The following is a 21,378-nucleotide window of genomic DNA, read 5'->3' as shown; positions in this document are numbered from 1 at the left end:
TGTTTGTACACATATGTTTTCATTTCTCTTGAGTAAATACCCAGAAGTAGAATTGCTGAGTCATATGGTAGGTGAATGTTTTATTTATTAGAATTTCTAGAGATTTCCACCATATCTTGTACCACCAATACTGGATGAAATATCTCCATTCTCCACATTCATTCCAATATTTGGTGGCTTACATGTCTTCTCTTGAATTTATTTAAATAATTTTTAATGCTATTGTAAGTTGAACATTTTCTATTTAATTTTCTAATTGTTTACTGTTAATATATAAAAATACGTTTGATTTTTGTATTTCAACCTTATGTCTCATGAAATGGTTAAACTCTCTTATTTAACATTAGTATCTGTTTTATAAATCTCTAGGATTATCTACATTAAGAATCATGTCTCATCAAAGAAATGCAATCAAAACCACAATTAGTTACTTACAAAGGTAGAATGAATGTTAAAAAACCAAAGTAGTAAAAATAGCTATGATTACAATAATTAGTTAAGAGATACAAAGATAAAAAGATGTAAAATGTGTCATCAAAAACAAAACAGAGTGAGAATAAAAACGTTGAGCTTTAGAATGGGACTTAAGTTGTTATCAAACATAAGTTGCTCTCAAAATAAAATAGACTTGTAGGTATAATTTATTATATGTAAGATTCATGTAACTACAAGAAAAAAAGCTATAGTAAAAGTACAAAAGATAAAGAGAAAAGAATAATTAACAAAATAGCAATAAGGACACACCTATCAATAATTACTTTAAATGTAAATGAACTAAATTCTCCAATCAAAAGACACAGATTGACTGGATGAATAAAAAATCAACACTAATCTATCTGTTGCCTACAAGAGACACACTTCAGATGTAAGAATATACACAGACTGAAAGTGAAGGGATGGACAAAAATAGTCCACGCAAATGGAAACTAAAAGGTAGCTGGAATAGCTACACTTGTATCAGATAAAACAGACCTTAAAACAAAGACTGCAGTAAAAGATGAAGGGTATTACAATGATAAAGGGTTAATCTACCAAGAGGACATAACATTTGTAAATATTTATGCACCCAACCTAGGGACACCTAAAAATATAAAGCAAATTTTAATAGACCTAAAGGAAGAAATAGACAGTAATACAATAGAAGTAGGGGAGATTTTAATACCTACTTATATCAATGGATAGGTCATCCATACTGAAAATCAATAAGGAAACATTGGTCTTAAATGAGATACTACCAGATGTATTTAACAAATATTTGCAAACATTCCACCCAAAAGCAACAGAATACACATTCATCTCAAGTGCACATGGAACATTTTCCAAGATGCATTATGTTAGACCACAAAAAAAACTTAATAAATTTAAGAGAACTGAAATGATATGAAACTAGAAATCAACTTCATGAAGAAAACTAGAAAATTAAAAAATATATAAAGATTAAACAAATGCTACTGAATAACCAATGGACCAAAGAAGAAATCAAAAGAGAAATTTAAAAAATACCTTGAGACAAATGAAAATGGAAATGTAACACCAAAATTTATGGGATGCAGCAAAAATAATTCTAAAAGGAAAGTTCAGGGACACCTAGGTGGTTCAGTCAGTTAAGCAACTGACTCTTGATTTTGGTCCAGGTCATGATCTTAGGGTCATGAGATCAAGCTCTGCATTAGGCTCCACACTGCACAGGGAGCTTGCTTGAGATTCTCTCTCCCTCTGTCCCTGCTCCCTTGCTCAAGCATGCCTTCTCTAAAAAAAATAAAAATAAAAATAAAATAAAAATAAAAGGAAAGTTCACAGTGATAAATGCCTACTAAAGAAACAAGAAAAATCTCAAAAAAAGAACCTAACTTTCTACCTCAAGGAATTATAAAGTGAAAACAAATGAAAGAAAGTAGAAAGTACAAAGAAGGAAATAACAAAGACTAGAACAGACATAAAAAAGAGATTAAAAAGACAATAGAAAGGATCAATGAAACTAAGAGCTGGTTTTTTGAAAAGATAAACAAATTTGACAAAGTTTTGATTAGGCTCACCAGGAATAAATGAAAATAAATCCGAAATGAAAGAGATGTTACAACGGATACCAGAGAAATATAAAAGATCATAAGAGACCGTGAACAATTACCTTTGGACAGGAAGAAGTAAAACTATTACTATTTGCAGATGACATGATATTATAATATAGAAAATCCTAAACATTCTATCAAAAAACTGTTAGAACTAATCAATAAATTCAGTAAAGTTGTAGGATACAAGATTAATACACAAAATCAGTCACTGTTGTTTATACTAACAATGAAGTATCAGAAAGATAAATTAAGAAAAAAATCCTGTTTACAGTGCATCAAAAAGAATAAAATACCTAGAAATATATCTAAAGAACAAAGTGAAAGACTTAAATATTCAAAATTATAAGATATTAATTAAAGAAACTGAAGATACAGATAAATGGATAGATATTTCATGGTCATGGATCAGAAGAATTAATACTGTTAAAATGTCCATATTACCCAAAGCCATCCATAAATTCAATGCAATCCCTATCAAAATTCCAATAGCATTTTCCACAAAAATAGAAAAACTATATTAAAATTTATATGGAACTACAAAAGATCTGAATAGTCATAGCAACCTTGAGAAAGAACAAAGCATCATACTTCCTGACTTGAAACTTTATACAACTTAATAGCAAAAATATAAATAATTTAAAATGAGCAAAGGACCAAAATAAGCATTTTGCCAAAGAGCACATACAAATAGCCAACAAGTACATAAAAAGGTACTTAGTCTCACTAACCATTAGGAAAATGCAAATCTAAACCACAGTGAGATATCACTTCATGAACCCAATGGCTACTACTAAATAGGTAAGAGATAACCAATGTTTTTCAAGGATGTGGCAAAAAGGGAACCCCATGCACTGTTGGTGGGAATGTAAATTGGTACAGCCACTGTAGAAAACAGTGCAGAAGGCCTTCCAAAACTAGAAGCAGAACTACCATATGATGCAGCAATCCCATTTCTGGGAATATATCCAAAGGAAATGAAAACAGGATCCGAAAGTATATCTGCACTCTCATATTCATTGCAGCATTATTTACAATAGCCAAGATGTGAAAACAACCTCAGTGTCCATTGATGAATGGACAACAGAAAACATGGCATATATGTAATGGAATATTATTGGGCCATAAAAAGGAGGAAATCCTGCCATTTGTGGCAACATGGATGTACCTTTTGAGCAATATAGTAAGTGAAATAAGTCAGAGAAACACAAATACTATATGATGTCTCTTACCTGCGGAATCTAAAAAGCTGAATTTGTAAAAACAGAGAGTAGAACATTGGTTGCCAGGGGCTAAGGGGTGAAGGGAAGGAGACATTGGTCAAAGGGTATGGACCTCCACTTATAAGAAAAATAAATTCCAGGGTGTAATATACAGCATAGTGACTGCAGTTAACATAACTATTGTATACTTGAAAGTTGCTATAAGAGTAGGTTTCAAATGTCTTTACCATAACAACACCAACAACTAAATGGTTATTATGTGAGGTGTGAAGGATGTGTTAACTAACCTTATTGTGGTAAATATTTCATGATATATACATATACCACATCATCACACTGTATACCTTAAATTATATAGTGTTATATGTCAATTATGTCCCAATAAAGTTGGAGAAAAAGAACAGGAAAAAAATCATATTTAAGACGCAGATCGTGCCAAAGTATTAACAATTGTACATATAAAAATAAAATTATAGTGCTCCACAAATGTTCTCATTAAAGAAGCAAGAAATTTATATGCCCAAAACATCTTACTAAATCTTTCCAAAGCAAGCACATATTGGTAATTAAATGATTTAAGCTTCCAGCTAAATGTTGTTCTTTGGCTGATATTTATTTCAAAGCTCACAAAAACCATTGAGAAGATAGAATCTGGCATATGACTCTCACATATAAGCACATTAACAAGCCTATATCAGGGCTCAATCAAACTGAGCAAATACTTCTAGGAATTTCCCTTGTGTGTTTTATTCAGTTACTAGGAGGATTCAAAGCCTCAGCTCTGCCACATATATCCAGCGCACATGCTCAAAGCACTTGATTTTACCCCAGGGCAAAATTCCATATTGAAGACTAGATCTAGAACAGATGGTCATTCCACCTCTTCTCTAATCTGGTTGTGCTCTATGAAAAATGCAAAGACTAAAGGGAACACAGATTCCACAACAGGGCCTGAACAAACATTATTGCTATTAATATGAGTAATAATATTTATTAAGTACTTTTACACAAAAGTACGTGATACCCTAATAAGTTCTGTACAGAATGAATCCTGTTTACCACAATATTCCATGTAGGAAAATGCACATTCTTTAACTATGCTCTTTAAGGAATATGCACAGCTCTTGCCTTCACAGAGTTTTCTATCTAAGCAGCGATTATGTGGCTAGTATCATCCTTGAGGCTGATATAAAGTCAATTCCTTGAGAATTTAATGAACCTTGTTACATGCCAGTACTCTGCAGATAAAGAATGACAAAATGCTCAGTGGGAAGGAAAACTGTGCAAAGGCAAGAAAGAACACTACAGGTGAAAGTTGGAGAGTAGTGGGGAAGAAGATTAGATTCTAAGCAGGATAGGGCCAAATTATGGAGATTTTAAATATTTAAAAAGCTTAGCCCTAACACAGTAAAGATTTAGGAAGTCACTGATGGTATGTAGCCTCGCTCCTGAGCATTCCCTCCCAGCCCTCTCACCATACATATGTACAAGGAAGAAAAGGATGACAGTCCTTTCATTCCTCACAGCCAAATGTCCAGTCTTTGCTAATGGTTTGGCCTTTATTAAAAAAATGGATTAAGCAGCAGAAATAATGCCAGTATTAACTACATATGGGCTCTAAAATACAGTTAAGAAAAACAAATTTCAAATTACCATTAGGCTTCTATTAAACACCAAATCATATATGGATTCAACTAATAAAAACAATTGAAGGCAGTGTTTTAAAACCTGTATTATGCATAATAATCACTCAACTTGTTAAATTCAGGTTATTAGGCCTCACCCCCACAAGGATTTTGATTCAATAAACTTGGGGCCCTAAATTATGCATTTTATATGAAAGCTTTAGAATCCGTTGATTCTAATGCAAGTGATCCAATACCAAACTGAAATAAAGTGGAAAAGTTCTAAAAGAGTACTAACAAATGGCTTATCGATATCTTTTATCTTTTCCTATTATGTAATGTTTAATACATGAATTAAATATTTATCTCCTATTATGTAATATTTAAGACATGAAACCACAGGAATCCTTAATTTATCTATTTAGGCATTTATATTGTACATCATTGTTGGTGAAAAAAATGAAGGATTAATATGTCATTCTTCAACAATTAGAAATTAGATACTTTATCATTAAATATCATTCAAATTCTTGGACAAAATTAAAAGTCTTGTTTTTTACTTTTTATTTTTTTATTTTTTATTTTTTTATGATAGTCACAGAGAGAGAGAGAGAGAGAGAGAGAGGCAGAGACACAGGCAGAGGGAGAAGCAGGCTCCATGCACCAGGAGCCTGACGTGGGATTTGATCCCGGGTCTCCAGGATCGCGCCCTGGGCCAAAGGCAGGCGCCAAACCGCTGCGCCACCCAGGGATCCCAAAAGCCTTGTTTTTTAAAAGATAATTTTGCCAAGTAATTTGGTCATGAAATTTTGTCAAATCAATGATAATCAGATATGTAATCATAAAATTCATTTTTCTATTTTAAAACTTCTGGTTATCAATTCTTTTTAAAAAGGATATATTCAAAGAATATTTCAAGAAAAATGATTGGCATTTAAGTAAATCTTATAATATGTATTTCATATTTTATATTTTGGCTAAAACTGCAACAAACAAAACTCTAATCTGGATATAAAACAAAAAACAAAGGCTTATGAAGTCAGTCATAATAAAAATGGTTTTACATCATGAATAATGACAATATTCAATGCGAATGCTTATCATAAGTTAAACAGTGAGACTACTCAACAAGTGTTTGGAAGAAATGACATTTTAAATCTGGAAAAGGTAAATTACGTTTACTAAAATTAATACTCTGCAATCATTTGGGGTCCTCTGAGGCAAGGTGTATTGGTTTGACTTTATATCCATCAAAACCTTTGTTAAAAGAGATAAAACAGATCAAATGCTTTATTCCATTCATTTTGTAGATATTTTTAAAATGAGAAAACTCTCAAGGTATCTATGATTTTCAGAGAAACAAAGTAAAGGATTTGTTCTAAACAGGGTACTATTAACAGTGGCATAAAATGTCATAAGGTCCTATTTTTAGAGGAATGAAGAATATGGCATTATACATAAGATCCAGTTATTTGCCATCTTATATCCAATCTATAAGCTCAGGAATGTTGTATCTTATAAATAAGATCAATACCTATGGGGATAAGTGGATTTAAAAATGTTCTACTTTCTGTTGAGCAAAGAAGTTTCTAGTGGAGCCTTAAGAGATGCCAAATAACCTACCAATCTAGACAGAGAAACAAACAAAAAGACTGATTTGAGAACAGTAATATATTAATATACATAAAATAATATACATTAAAATACACACACATATATGTGGCAAGTTTAATCGAGTAAATCAAATAATACTGAGGTTACTTGGGAAAGGAGAAAGTAATTAGTGATGTTATTTTATTCCATAGTTTAAACTTTCATTTTATAAAAATTCCATGAACTGAAAATATTTCATATATTGAAGTAAATTTCTACAGCTATATTATGTCAGTTTCTTTAAATTTTAACTCCAGTATAGTTAATATATAGTGTCATATTAGTTTCAGGTGTACAATGCTGTGATTCAACAATTCTATACATTACTCAGTGCTCATCATAAGTGTACTCTTAATCCTCTTGACCTATTTCACCCACCCTCCCACCCACCTCCCCTTTGGTAACCATCTACTAGTTCTCTAGTTAAGAATCTGTTTTTTTTGATTCGTCTTTTTCTCTCTGTTCATTTGTTTCTTAAATTACAAATATGAGCGAAATCATATGGTATTTGTTTTTCTCTGACTTACTTCACTTAGTATTGTACTCTAGATCCATTCATGTTGTTGCAAACATCTCATTCTTTTTTATGGCTCAGTAACAGTCCATTGTACATATAGACATCACACCTTCTTTGTCCATTTATCCACTGATGGACACTTGGGCTGCTTCCATAATTTGGCTATTATAAATAATGATGCAATAAACATAGGGGTGCATATATCCTTGAAAATTAGTGTTTTCATATTCTTTGGGTAAATACCCAGTAGTGTGATTACTGGATCATATGGTAATTCTATTTTTAATTTTTTGAGGAACCTCTATACTGTCTACCATAGTGGTTGTACCAGTTTGCATTCCCACCAACACTGCGAAAGGATTCCTTTTTCTCCACATCCTCAACAATACTTGATGTTTTTCTGTGTTTTTGATTTTAGCCATTCTTGACAGGTGTGAGGTGGTTTTTGCCTTCTGGTTTTGATTTCCATTTCCCTGATGATTAGTTATGATGAGCATCTTTTCAGGTGTCTTTTGGCCATCTGTATGTCTTCTTCAGAAAAATGCCTGTTCATGTCTTCTGCCCATTTTTTAATTGGGTTATTTTTTTGGGGGGTGTGGAGTTTTATAAATTATTTATACATTTTGGATACTTAACCCTTAATCAGATGTCATTTGCAAATATCTTCTCCCCTTCCATTGGTTGTCTTTTAGTTTTTGTTGATGGTTTCTTTTGCTGTGCAGAAACTTTTTTTTTTTTTTTGATGTATCCCAACAGTTTATTTTTGCTTTTATTTCCCTGGTCTCAGGAGATATATCTAGAAACATATTGCTATGGCTGATGTCAGAGAAATTACTGCTATGTTGTCTTTTAGGATTACTATGGTTTCAGGTCTCACATTTAAGTCCTTAATCCATTTTGAGTTACTTTTGTGTACAGTGTAAGAAAGTGGTCCATCCAGTTCCATTCTTTTGCATGCAGTGGTCCAGTTTTCCCAACACCATTTGTTGAAGGACTGACTTTTTCCATTGCATATTCTTGCCTCTTTTATCAAAGATTAATTGACCATACAGCTGTGGGTTTATTTCTGTGCTTTCTTTGCTGTTCCACTCATCTGTGTGTTTATTTTTATGTCAGTACCTTACTGTTTTGATTATTACAGCTCTGTAGTATGATATGCCAGTTTTTTTGTTTGTTTGAAGATTTTATTTATTCATGTGAGACACACACACACACACAGGCAGAAACATAGGCAGAGGGAGAAGCAGGCTCCCTGTGGAGAGTGTGATACAGGACTTGATCCCAGGACCCTGGGATCACACACTGAGCCAAAGGCAGATGCTCAACCACTGAGCCACCAGGTGCCCCAACATGCCAGTTTTTAAATCATGCATGCCATCTGAAGGGCAAAGTAGCACAAGTAACTCAATCTCATGAAAGATTGCTAAAAAACAAAATAAAACATTGTGATTTCAGGATAAAATAGAGAATATAGAGTTACTTTCCCACTGTAGTCAAACTGTTTTGATGCTTATTTTGAAAGGTCAAAGAACTATCATTTGAATTTCACATTTCTAATAGAAATTTAATTTGATTCAGTAGTGATTATTGCCACATGCTGAATATTTTGCAAGGCACCTGGTAGATATTGTGGAGGTGGAGATTGATAAAACATTGTCCTTCAGTTTAAGAAACTTATCATCTACCTACTGGCAACAGATTCATTTGCTAGCTATAAGACAAGGCAGAATGAAAGGCACCAAAAAGAGATATAAACAACTCAGAGTGGGATTAAAGGGACAGAGCATCACCAGATCCCTGGTTTCTGATATCTCTGAAACCAGAGCTGCTCCTCCTTGATTGTCTCAGAAGACCTAAGGGAAGAATACTGTCTGATTATGTGGGACAAATGTACAGACCAGAGGCCAAAAAAGCTCCTTATGAAGACTTTCAAACAAACCACCTTTATTCACCCTTCCCCTGTCACTCTTAGTGGTTCCTTGTGTAGCCAATTACTGAGGCTCTCTAAGGTTCTTCAGCTGTCAGATAATTTCTAGACAGCACAGCCTTTGCAGGCACTTTGATTTGTCTTCTGTTTGTTCTGCTAAATCATTTACCATTCTTCTACTCATTCCATGTCTAACAGGTTATGGGCTGGGGTTCAGATGTCTCCGAGCTTCAATAAAACTAAGGCAACTTTCTGGTTGTTCTTGCTGGATTTTCAAAAGAAGAGTGGAGAGGAAATGACTGCTTTCATCTTAAGACCTGTCTTGATTACATGATTATTACAATTCCATCACTGAAATGATGTTAAGAAAAGAATATTAAAAATAGGATGGAGTATGTTAAACTCAAACTATAAAACCAAATCTTTTCTAGACAAATTTTGAACAACGTGGCAAGTGGGTAGGAGAAGATTCTTTGCGGTTTCAGAAAGCAAAAAGAAACTTCGGAGTGTTCCCACCTCATCTCAAGGAGGCCACCACCCTGACGAAAGTAAAGTACAGATTAGTAAACTATGAATAATTCAAACCTTCACAAAGATGGTGAACTCTTCAACTTTCTCATTGGCTAACAGTAATTTCTTCTGTGCACTTTCCAGGGCTTGCTCACTTTGAAGTGCTAATCCTTGAAGATGTTTAGATGCTGCTGTTTCAATCTCTGCCATTGCAGATTCGGTCTCACTTATTTTTGATACTAGGAAACTTAGTTTGATATCCTGAAAAAGACCAGAGATAACAGAATAAAAAAATGATTCACAAACATATTTGGAAGGGTTAGGTATATATGTCAGATAGAGAAATGGTTTCATGATTCTCTTTTTATATATATTTATTTTTATTTCGGTAAAATTGATGGTTGTTTTCGTTTATTTTCTTTTTTTTATGTGGAATGTATGTGCAATTTTTATTTTTTATTTTATTTTTTTCCAATAAATATTCTGAGTACATATTCCCATATGTTTATCATCAAAGTTAGTTCATATTTTTAAAAATAATAAATCATTAAAGACATGGAAGCTATTTTAGACCAAAAGATCTCACATATCAAATGGAAATATTTAATTAGTTTATAAGGTTAGGTGGATCTAAGAAATTTATATTCACTTAGACAAGTCCTTAACAATAATGTTCATTTTAAAGATATTATCAAGACACAAAATCTATTTATCTAATACAGCACTATCATTAATGTTAAACAAATTCTTAGTGTTTCATGTCGAGATAAAAATGTTCTTTGCAGTTATCTGAAACAATTAGGTTGCTCATAATAGTTTTGGGGAGAAGAAATGACAACTTTAAAAATGAAAAAGATACAGTTATATTCCATTTCTAAGCTAACATGTCCAAAAAGCATACTTTTTTTTCTAATTCCTCTTTAGTTTTTTGATACATCTGTTCGTACTGTGACTTCTCTTTCACGGCAACACTGAGTCTCTGCTTTAGTGAATCAATTGATACCTTCTTGTTGGAACATTCTTCGGTTAGTGTCTTCACCTACAGTAAAAGCATAAAGGTAACTATTATCCTAGTTGTATACTCCATTTGTTGTAACAGAAACCAAAAAAAATTCAGGAATATGTCTAATTTATTTTCTCATAAATGATATCAAGTTTAAATAAATAAAAGTTTAAAAACTGATATAAACATATAAGGTTTGTAGCACTCATAGTGTGAATGAGACTAAAATCCTTAAATCAATAGCAAAACAAAAAATGCACAAAAATATATGAATGCTGGTATGAAGTGGTCTACCTAATAAAACAATACTAATTTTAACTGTTTCCTTTAGTTACTAACCTAAACTTCCTTAATCAAGAGGTGGTTGTTTTTGATTCTTAAACAATCCAAGTAATGGATAACTTTCAGTTAGAACCATATAACATGTACTTTATAAAATAAAATTAAATAAGTAATGCAACATTTTTATTATACATTTGAAAGAAGAAATAGTTTTTCTTTTTTCATTCAATACCACTAAATATATATAATTACTTATACGAAGACTCTAAGACTATATCTGGAACAATTATTAAGGTTTAAAAATCAGCAACATTTAAAGGACAACACTGAAAAAAAAACTATAAGAATTATAATTTATGTGGGTATGTGGAGGAAAAAAAGAAAGAAAATCCATGTGCATTTGTCTTGCTCATGTAAAATTTTCTCTCTTAAATCCATTTGAGCTAACAGATACTTACATTTTTATCTCCAAAAAGGAAAGTAAGAGAGATGCTCTCTCTGGAGTGGATAACATTTAATGAATGCCAAAGTACAAGCTGCTTTATGAGTTGTGCAAATAGCACCTTTTTAAAAAAAAAAAAAATCTTAGTCAGCAAATTGCTGATTTCTACTTTGGGGTCAGATATGCAACTATGTTAAATACAACAGTCTTCCTAAATACACCGAACTAAGTGTAGAGAAGGAAAAGTATACTTTTTAAAAAAGGTGATAAGTACATTTTTAAGAGAATTTCTAGTAGTTACTGGTTATCACCATTTGCATTTCATATATGCTTCAATTTGTCATTATAAATGTTTGTAAATTAAATAAAGTGAATAAATAATTTAAGTTGTATAAATTAAACTTTAAAATACTGAATAAAATGTAATTATATACCCCAGAAGCATTGAAGATTTTTAAATTTATACTTGATTATCTTCTCATGGTATGTTCACAGATATAAAGAGAATGTGTAGCTATGTTATGTATGAGATCTGAGTCTTGAATTCTAAAGCAAATAATGTACTTTCAGAGCACATAATTGTGTAACAGTATAAATGTATTCTATAGATATCTTCTATAAATTTATTAAGATTGAATACTCAAGTTAAAGATATAAGTAAGAGGGAAGTGATTTTTTTCAGTGTCAGAGAACATAAAAGTTAATACCTTTTTTTCAAGATTTTCTAACATTTCACTAATACTCTCATTACTTTCTGAATTTACTTTCTGTCGAAATTTCAAGTCCTCTATCAAATGTCTTTTCATGGTTATATCCCTCTCCATTCGAGACATCCTTGAAAGGGGGGTAAAATGAGAGTGTTAGAAAACACTTTAACAGTGATTATGTGATTATATGATAATCTTACATATTATCCAGTGCTATACCTACTGTTAATTTTTAAATGCTATCTGATGTTAATTGCAAATTAATAAGATAATTGCATGAGATGAAATATTGTTCTATTAATACTTTGAGTACTTGTAAAACCTGTAATTCAGTTGTGATTGGTAATTATAGTATTACATATATATATATATATGCATTAAGACCAAAAAATAGAAGAACCGGGCAGCCCGGGTGGCTAAGTAGTTTAGCGCCGCATTCAGCCCAGGGCCTGATCCTGGAGACTCGGGATCGAGTCCCACGTCAGGCTTCCTGCATGGAGCCTGCTTCTCCCTCTGCCTGTGTCTCTGTCTTTCCCTCTCTCTCTGTCTCTCATGAATAAATAAATAAAATCTTTTTTAAAAATAGAAAAACTGAGAAAGATTGACAAAATTTATGAAAAATTAAAATTGTTATATTTAAATTACATTCTTGCATTGCTAAGAAAAATCAAACTGATGTTTAGAGATCATGAACAAGTCTAACAGTGACTGGAAACAATTCTATACTTTAATAAACAAATGTAAAATCTTATACCATCATATAGAAACACAATAAACTTAGGCATGGTATCTTCTAATTTAGTATCATTTGTGATCGAATTGACCCTTCAGTGTAGCTTAAGTGGATAACATGTATAAAATGGCAGCTGCTGTGGCAACTACTACTAGTACTACCAAATAATAACAGATAGCATTTACTGTGGGCCTGCTGTGTGCTGGTTTCTGTTACAAGTGCTCTACATGCACTCATTCGAGCCTCACAAGAATTTTAGGAGCGAATGCTATTAAACTGTGATACAGAGCTAGCAGGTAGAGGAGCCAGGATTCAAAGAATGTCATCTCTAGAGCCCTTACTGTTAAATAGTAAACAAGACTGCCCCTTAGACTCATAAATAAACTTGATGATATTTTGTTTAAAAAATTAACCAATCTTTCATCTAGTTTCACTTGTTAATATCACTTCCAAGTTATCTTCACTTAAAATGTGGTATACACATATGTACTTGAGATATATATGTAGAGTTCTCAAATTATCAACCACAGACTGGAATTCTATCTAAACATGTTATTATTCCTGAGCTCTAATAATATATGTATAAAAGATATAGAAAGGAAATCATTTTGATTCAGTGAGATAGAACATTTTAAATCCCTTTTTGTTAATATACACATGCAGTACAAACTTTTGTAATCTTCCTTTTATTTTAGAGACAAACCAAACTTTCCTTTCCCCTTAGCTCTATAAACTTAAGCAATTAAATCCAATAAAAGATCAACCTACGTATATAGTTTTGGTCAAATAATTACCACATTCAGAAGTTTCCTGTTCATAGTCTTTAGGTTACTAATTTACATACATTCAAAATTAATTGTTTAAGAATGAAAATCTAACTTTATATTCTTACTCTGATGAAAAGTAGCAAATATTTTGGCACCAACCATGCTTATCGGTAATATTACTTAAACTTTCATTTTATTGAGGCTTAAACATGAACTAAGGAAGGAAAACTTCATTTTGAGAACAACTTCAGGGGTATCCCTAGGTGGCTCAGTGGTTTAGCGCCTGCCTTCCATCCGCGGTGAGGTCCTGGGGTCTCGGGATTGAGTCCCACATCGGGCTCCCTGCATGGAGCCTGCTTCTTCCTCTGCCTGTGTCTCTGCCTGTGTCTCTCATGAGTAAATAAATAAATCTTTAAAAAACAAACAACCCCCAACTTCATTGTTTCTTGGATGCAATGTTTAATAGAGTTAACTACCACTAGGTGGCACCAAATACAATGGATACGAATATCAAAACCTACTTTTCATGCATTTCCTTTATGTGTTCTTCTTTTGCTAGGAGTTCAAATTTCAGAGACTTCACATTTGATGACTGTTTAGTGAGTTCATTAGTTGCATTCTAGGTTAAAAATACACGTAAAATAAAATACACCTTTCAATCTTTGGTGGAATGCAGCATACAAATAACATTCTCAGTAAGAGTATTAAATTTGGAAAATTATGGTTATAATTAAGAAAGACATTTTAATATTTTTAAATACTTTATTTTATAGGTTTTAATACAAGTACTATGGTACACTAAATTTTTTATATAACATACCAAAACCACAGAAGAATGCCATTGTATAACAACTGCAAAAAGTATTTCCCCAAAATACATGTATGGAAAATATGGATTGTCTTTGTAAAATGTAAATGTGCATATGATTTAGTATTTTAATGGGTTAATAAGATCACTTAAAATGAATGGTGAGTTTACTAAGAACATGTAAGAGACCAAATATGGTCACAAATGCTCTGCAGCTCCTCCCACCAGGAGGTGCGATTCATCTTCCAACCCTTTTGAGTCTGGTCTGGCCTGTGATTTGCTTTAGCCAAAAAAATGTGGCAGAGATGACATGATGCAAGTACCAGATCCTGGGCCTAAGTCCTTGCAGCTTGCACTTTTGCCCTCTTGGAATGCTTCCTGGGATCACCTTGCAGGGAAGACAGAGGAAAGGCCATGTGGAGCAGACAGCCCACAGACCAACTGCCAGGCTGTGAGGCTTTCTCAGAACTTCCCATCCAGATAAATCCTTCAGTTAGAATGCAGGCACATGAGAGAACTCAAAAGACAAAAGCTAAGAACTGCCCAGTCAATCCACTGGATCATAAGAATTAATAAATTGCTTCTGTTTTAATCTGCTACATTTTAAGACAGTTTCTCAGACAGTAACAGATAACTGATAGGGAAATTGACTAACACTAAATACTTTCATACTTGAATTCATTAATAATATTACTTATTATGAAAGTATCTATACATAAACATCAGTTTTCAAAGCTGAACAGCTCTGTGGTATTTGTTGACTGTGCAGTCTAGGAACCAGAGGTAGCAACTGGAGTGTCAGGAACCTTAACTTTCAACTTTGACTCAAGTTCCAGGTGAACACGTAATCTGAGATATTACCTAGTATTTTTGACATTAGAGTTTCTCCACCTACAAGACAGTGTAAACATACATTAATTCATTTGTCAACATTTTAAAATATTAAGTTAATATAAACAAAATAAAATGTGATAGCTGTAAAAATATTTGGAGTAGGGCAGCCCAGGTGGCTCAGAGGTTTAGCGTTGCCTTCAGCCCAATGCGTGATCCTGGAGACCTGGGATTGAGTCCCACATCGGGCTCCCTGCATCGAGCTTGCTTCTCCCTCTACCTGTGTGTCTCTGCCTCTCTCTCTCTCTGAGTCTCTCATGAATAAATAAATAAATAAATAAATAAATAAATAAATAAAATCTTTAAAAATATTTGGAATAGTTATTTTGCAAATCTTTCTAGTAACTATAGTCAATTGTTTCTGTTAGAACTATTCCCAGCTTTGACTATCTTATGCTAAAAAAAAATAAATCTGAAAAGATGAAACCATTAATCACACCATGTAAATATGAGTCAAATTCATTAGACAGACTTTAAATATTTCATTGGTACATCACTGTAAATATAAAATTTGAAAAAAAAATAAATTTTTATATTAAGTATATAAATTTTCTTAAAAATTCAAGACTACCTCAACATGCATGGCAAGTGTATTAAATGTTAAACATTTTGATTAAGTGGGGGCATGTGGTGGCTCACCAGTTAAGTGTCTGACTTAATCTCAGCTCAGGTCATGATCTCAGGGTTGTGGGATCCATCCCCACTCATGCCCGACAGTGGAGCCTGCTTAAAATTCTCTCTCTCCGTCACCCTCCACCCCACCCCAATCCCTCTCTCTCTAAAAATAAATAAAAGTTAAAAATTTTTTTTTGCTTGTTTGTATAATGCAATCTAAGTTCCCACCATATTTGACATGCATTGCCAGAATAAGATATTTCACACTAGTGAATTTAGCAGATAATTGAAGCTTTTGCTATAATCGTTAATCTTAAATTCTCTCTGGAATGATTGTTCACTCACTTAGAAATATGAACATCCAGAATTACATTAAGCATTATAATAGTGATACTACACTATAGTGATATTATATTATAAATATTATCACTGTATTAATCATTTATGTTATCCTGCTATATTATATTATCACTGTATAATTATATTGTCATGCCTTTTGGAATGGTTACTGATCCCTACTCTAAATGGTCCCAGACTGCTGTTTTTCTCATTTTGTATTTTTATCTTAACATTTTCATATTTTCTTTTCCTCTCTGTCAACCTGTTGGTTGAAATTTCTTGCTTCTTTCATCCATATTCCTGCCTAAAAACAATCGTCCTGCCTCTTAATACACCTAGTTCTAATCTGCTGCTTCTGAGGTATTTTCTGCTGAGAAGTTAAACAAACACACTTATTAGAGCTATATTTAAAATAAAAGATAACAGGCATAAATGAAGCATGATAGTATCTTCAGTGGAATAAATTAAGTGCATTTTAAGGTAGCTGTTTGATTCCTTTCTGTTTTTAGACTTAAGGCTGTTATTTTAGGTGACTGAACATGCTGTAAGTCTGACTTCTAGAGAGTTGAGAGATTACTGAATTATAGTAAATAAAACAACACCAGCTTCATATATACTTTTGCCAGAACCTCTAAATCTCACAGCCATTTCATTTGATCCTTAAAAATCCTTATGAGGTGGGTAGAAGGGTATACCTGCTTTAGACCTCTGGAGAAACTATTTCCTCAGCCTGGTCCTATAAGAAGCTAGTGCACAAAGAATGATCACAACCTAGGGCCCCTAACATTTTCCACTTCGACTATACAATACTTATCTCTGGCATGACCTCAATTCTGTAGTAAAACATATATTCCAAAAATATCACAATGGTAAGAATCCATCATGGTTACAGCTCTTCTAAGTTTGTTAATTTTTTTTAATTAATCAATTTTTTTTTAATTGCAGAGTGTATGAGTAAAAGCATGGACTCTGAAGTCAGATGAGATATGTTCTAATCTTGACTCTATCACTTAGTAGCTCAGTTGACCTTGGACAATTAACTTATCCTCTGCATCTCTGCGTTCTCAACTATAAAACAGAATAATAGACTTCACCTCACAGGATAGAAATGAGGGTTTTTTAAAAAAGATTTTATTTATTTGTTTGAGAGAGAGAGAGAGCACATAAGCAGGGGGAAGGAGCAGAGGGAGAGGGAGAAGCAGGCTCCCCCGCTGAGCAGGAAGCCCAACAGATGCAGGATTCCATCCCAGCATCCTGAGATCATGACCTGAGCTGAATGCAGATAGATGCTTAACTGACTGAGCTACCCAAGTATCCCTAGAAATGAGGTTTAAACAGTTAATATTTGTAAAGGAATTAGAATTAGCCTGGCAATAGTTTAGACATAAAGGAACAGTAGTTTTTTATTTTTTAAGATTATATTTATTCATGAGAGACACAGAGAAAGAGAGAGAGAGAGAGAGAGAGAGAAGAGGCGCCATGCAGGGAGCCCGACTCGATCCCAGGGCTCCAAGGATCACACCCGGGGCCAAACGTGGTGCTAAACCACTAAGCCACCCGGGCTGCCCAGAAACAGTAGTTTAAATACTATTATGTTTCATTATTGACTTACTAGGAAACAGGAAGAGAACATGGTATACACCAAAAGGAATGCTTTTAACAATCAGGAATTCAAAGAATCACAAATACAAATTGAAGTACTAGCCAATTCAAATTGTATAAATAACCACAAATAAACTAAATACAAATAGACACACACACACACATACACACACACACATCATCATCATCATCATCATCACTGGAAGGAATTTGTACATCTTTAAATACTTGATTATCTCTCTATATGAAGTTGGGTACCTTGGAGAAACATGTATAATATAGGTAAAAATGAAGATACAGAAAAAACACATGAACACTCAAATGATACTGAATGTACCATGTATATCTGAGAAGTACACCTAAGAATTTACACAGAAAAGTCTAAAATTAATTGGATAAAATTTTTAAAAAGTAAACGTTTAAACATTTCATATATTCAGATCTAACCAGGTTTTCTTAATTAAGCATAAAAACATCAACTAGAAAGGAAGTTATTTCTTGGAAAATTATTATGTTAGCAATTTGATTATCTCTTACGGGCTGAACTATGTCCCCTCAAAATTTACACGTTGAAGTCTTAACCCCAGTACCTCAGAATGTGACTGTATTTGGATAAGGCCTTTAAAGAGGTAATTAAGGTAAAATGAGGTCATATGGGTGGACCTTCATCTGATGTGACTAGTATCCTTATAAGAGGAAGAGAGTAAACACAGATCACACAGACTTGGGGATGACGATATAAGGACACAGGTGGCTATCTACAAGCTAATGAGAGAATCTACAACCTATTGATACCTTGATCTTGGACTTGTAGACTCCAGTATATGAGGGAAAAAAAATCCATTTTTTAAAGATTTTATTCATGAGAGACACAGAGAGAGAGAGAGGCAGAGACACAGGCAGAGGGAGAGAAGCAGGTTCCACAGGGAGCCGGACATGGGACTCGATTCCAGGTCTCCAGGATCAGGCCCTGGACCGAAGGCAGCGCTAACCTGCTGAGTCACCCGGGCTGCCCAATTTCCATTTTTTAAAGGTACACAGTCTGTGGTATTTTCTTAGAGCAGACCTAGCAAACTAATGGAATATCAAAACAGCAATTTGTAGTAGCACAGTGTACTAGGTACCTTAAGATCCTGGTCTTCTAAGGTACTTCCATATTAAATCATGAAACAAGGCAGAAGTAAGATTTATCCTTTTGTCCCTATGTAGCCTGGTCAGTGTCCTAGGACTCTAGGCTAGATATGGACACTTCACTTCAAAGAGGACAGTGTAAATTGCTCCAGGCATTCTCATAGTCTTATCTTTGTGACTCACACATTCTTCCAAAGTGAAGAGAGATTTACATATGGGTGAAAACTTTTACCATGGGAAACCATAATGTAAACAACTTAGAGATATTGATGTGGGTTCATTATTTCCAAAACTTATATTAGACCATTTAGTAGTAAGTAATATCAAATAAGTTAACTTAAAACTAATTAACCACTTAAAAATTTTAGAAGTCAAATTAGGTATTATTGGATCCAACATTCTATTTCATCTTGGTGAAAACTAAAGCTGTATGAAGACTTAAATCTAAGAAGAATCACAGAACTGTTAATTAAAGTCTCTGTAGTAGATATAGATAAGGTCAAAGAATAGTTCAATGATTTTATCTTCTGTAATAGACACTTAACACTAAAATGGTTGACTTATATATTTTAGTCCACTTTTTTACATACAGAAATGCATTTTAAGAAAAGATGTATACACCAAAGCTTGCATAACTATTTTTTCTCACATTTACAATATGTAAGGTATTTAAACTTATAAAATGTAGTGGTTGAGGCAAGTTCTGCACATCAAAAACTCTCAAGAAGATGGTATTGAAGAAATATCTAAATTAGTACCACTGTGTATTATTTGATTATTATTAACGAAGCAAAATATTTTCAAGTAATGATATATTCTTCTACTTTAAGCTTTTATCCTATTTTCTCCTCTTAGTAATGCTTCATTTAAAGATATTACTGGAGAGTGCACATATCATATTTTGAAATAAAAACAACTGAGTCTGTTTAACAATTCATTATTCTTATACCCTTTTAATAGTCATGGCCACTCTGTTCCTAATGTATCCTGTGCATTTCCAACCAGAACTTTCTTTCTAGTGATTCCCATAGTGATGGTCCCACATCCACTGTCTTTTTAGCTCCCAGATAGCAATACCCATGGAACAAAATAACTAAATACATGAGGAATAAATGAATTTGTTTTAGAACAGTATGAAATAAAAATTTCAAATCCTGTTTCTTACAAGGTAATTCTATTTAAACTAACGTCAGTCTTATTTTTAAGCTGTTGACAGTTATACTGGACTTAGTATTCTTTACAAAGAAAAGGAACATTGCTTTTTACTTATTCTCAGGTTTCAGTGGCTGAAATCTATTAAACCAACCATCTTTGCTCTATGGTTCTCCCTCCCTCCATAACTTCTCTCCTCCTTCCTCATCTCTAACTAATAACAACCAAATTAAAATAGTAGCAACTGTGTAGAGGGAAGCAATTCTATTTATGTTGATACAGTAAAGTTTAAAGGAATTCTGCTCAGTGGAGGGAGGGATGGACTTTAGAGGGGCGTTCAGTAATGGAAAAGAAATGACAATAGCTAGTTTCCATCATCTTCTAAATTAGGATTTCATAGTGTCTTGTTATTTTCTCAGAGAATAGTGTTATGAGTTACCGTATAAGAAACTACTATGCTGAAAGAGAAAGATGAGGTCAAAAACAGTATTAATAACTTTTAGATTATTTATACCATAATTTACCCTTACTAGTAGAATTAAATTAGAATATAAACATGTCTTTAAGTATTCACTAACTTAATATGTTTTCATGCTTAATAAAATTTATAATCGGGAATCCCTGGGTGGCTCAGCGGTTTACTGCCTGCCTTTGGGCCAGGGCACGATCCTGGAGTCCTGAGATCAAGTTCTATGTTGGGCTCCCAGCATGGAGCCTGCTTCTCCCTTCTCCTGTGTGTGTCTCTGCCTCTCTCTCTCTCTATGTCTATCATGAATAAATAAGTAAATACATTTTTAAAAATAAAATAAAATTTATAATCACCTTTAATTTACACTGCAATTGCTTCATCTCCAAATCCATGCTCCTTGAAGGACCAAGTGATGTAACTTGTATCCGTGGAACTATTACCCGGGAAACTTCTTCTGCCAAACTTGTGATTTCAGATGAGGACTCCAATTTCTTCAGCAAGTCTTCTTTTTCCTTCCGAAGCCCAGACAAATCCAAATTTAGCTTCTTTTTTAAAAAGAAAATAAATAGAAATGTATTATAAAAGTAATTACCTTTACAATTATCAGCATAAAATTCTGCTAAAGAAAAAAGTGAAATTAATTCTAAATATAGTTATTATAAAAACTTTATAGAAACTATAACCTCTACTAGTTTTTGCCTAAGGATGTAGGGCTTGTAAAGGTTAAAACTAAATGGACCAGCTGTACCTAGCATGTTTTGGTTGGCTGGTCTTTACTCATGATGTGCTATTTCTTTGACTTCACATATATGTGGCTGAGCCAGAGATTCACATATTTGATAACCTTGACTTCAGGGCTGATGTACTTAACTGGTAAAAGCCAAGCTGGAGCAGGACAGATAACAGATGCTAG

The 21,378-nt window shown here is 33.2% G+C and overlaps 1 protein-coding gene across 10 annotated transcripts in view; it reads right to left on the bottom strand.

Moving 5' to 3' along the window:
* Nucleotides 1-21,378, bottom strand: part of CNTLN (centlein) — a 308,559-nt gene that overhangs the window by 21,057 nt on the left and 266,124 nt on the right. For 4 of the 10 annotated variants that reach the window (XM_038552470.1, XM_038552471.1, XM_038552472.1 and 1 more), the window contains 6 exons: nucleotides 20,819-21,010; nucleotides 13,980-14,077; nucleotides 11,959-12,085; nucleotides 11,268-11,372; nucleotides 10,426-10,563; nucleotides 9,600-9,785 (listed from right to left, as the gene is read on the bottom strand). In XM_038552470.1, the coding sequence (XP_038408398.1) occupies nucleotides 9,600-9,785; nucleotides 10,426-10,563; nucleotides 11,268-11,372; nucleotides 11,959-12,085; nucleotides 13,980-14,077; nucleotides 20,819-21,010 (846 nt within the window). Of the gene's footprint in view, nucleotides 1-9,599; nucleotides 9,786-10,425; nucleotides 10,564-11,267; nucleotides 11,373-11,958; nucleotides 12,086-13,979; nucleotides 14,078-20,818; nucleotides 21,011-21,378 lie in introns of those variants that run through there. The other 6 variants (XM_038552473.1, XM_038552474.1, XM_038552475.1 and 3 more) reach the window with 4 other exon arrangements.

This window comes from Canis lupus, chromosome 11, assembly GCF_011100685.1.
Source record: "Canis lupus familiaris isolate Mischka breed German Shepherd chromosome 11, alternate assembly UU_Cfam_GSD_1.0, whole genome shotgun sequence".
Lineage (NCBI taxonomy): Eukaryota > Metazoa > Chordata > Mammalia > Carnivora > Canidae > Canis > Canis lupus.
This window is presented reverse-complemented; position numbering and strand designations above follow the sequence as displayed.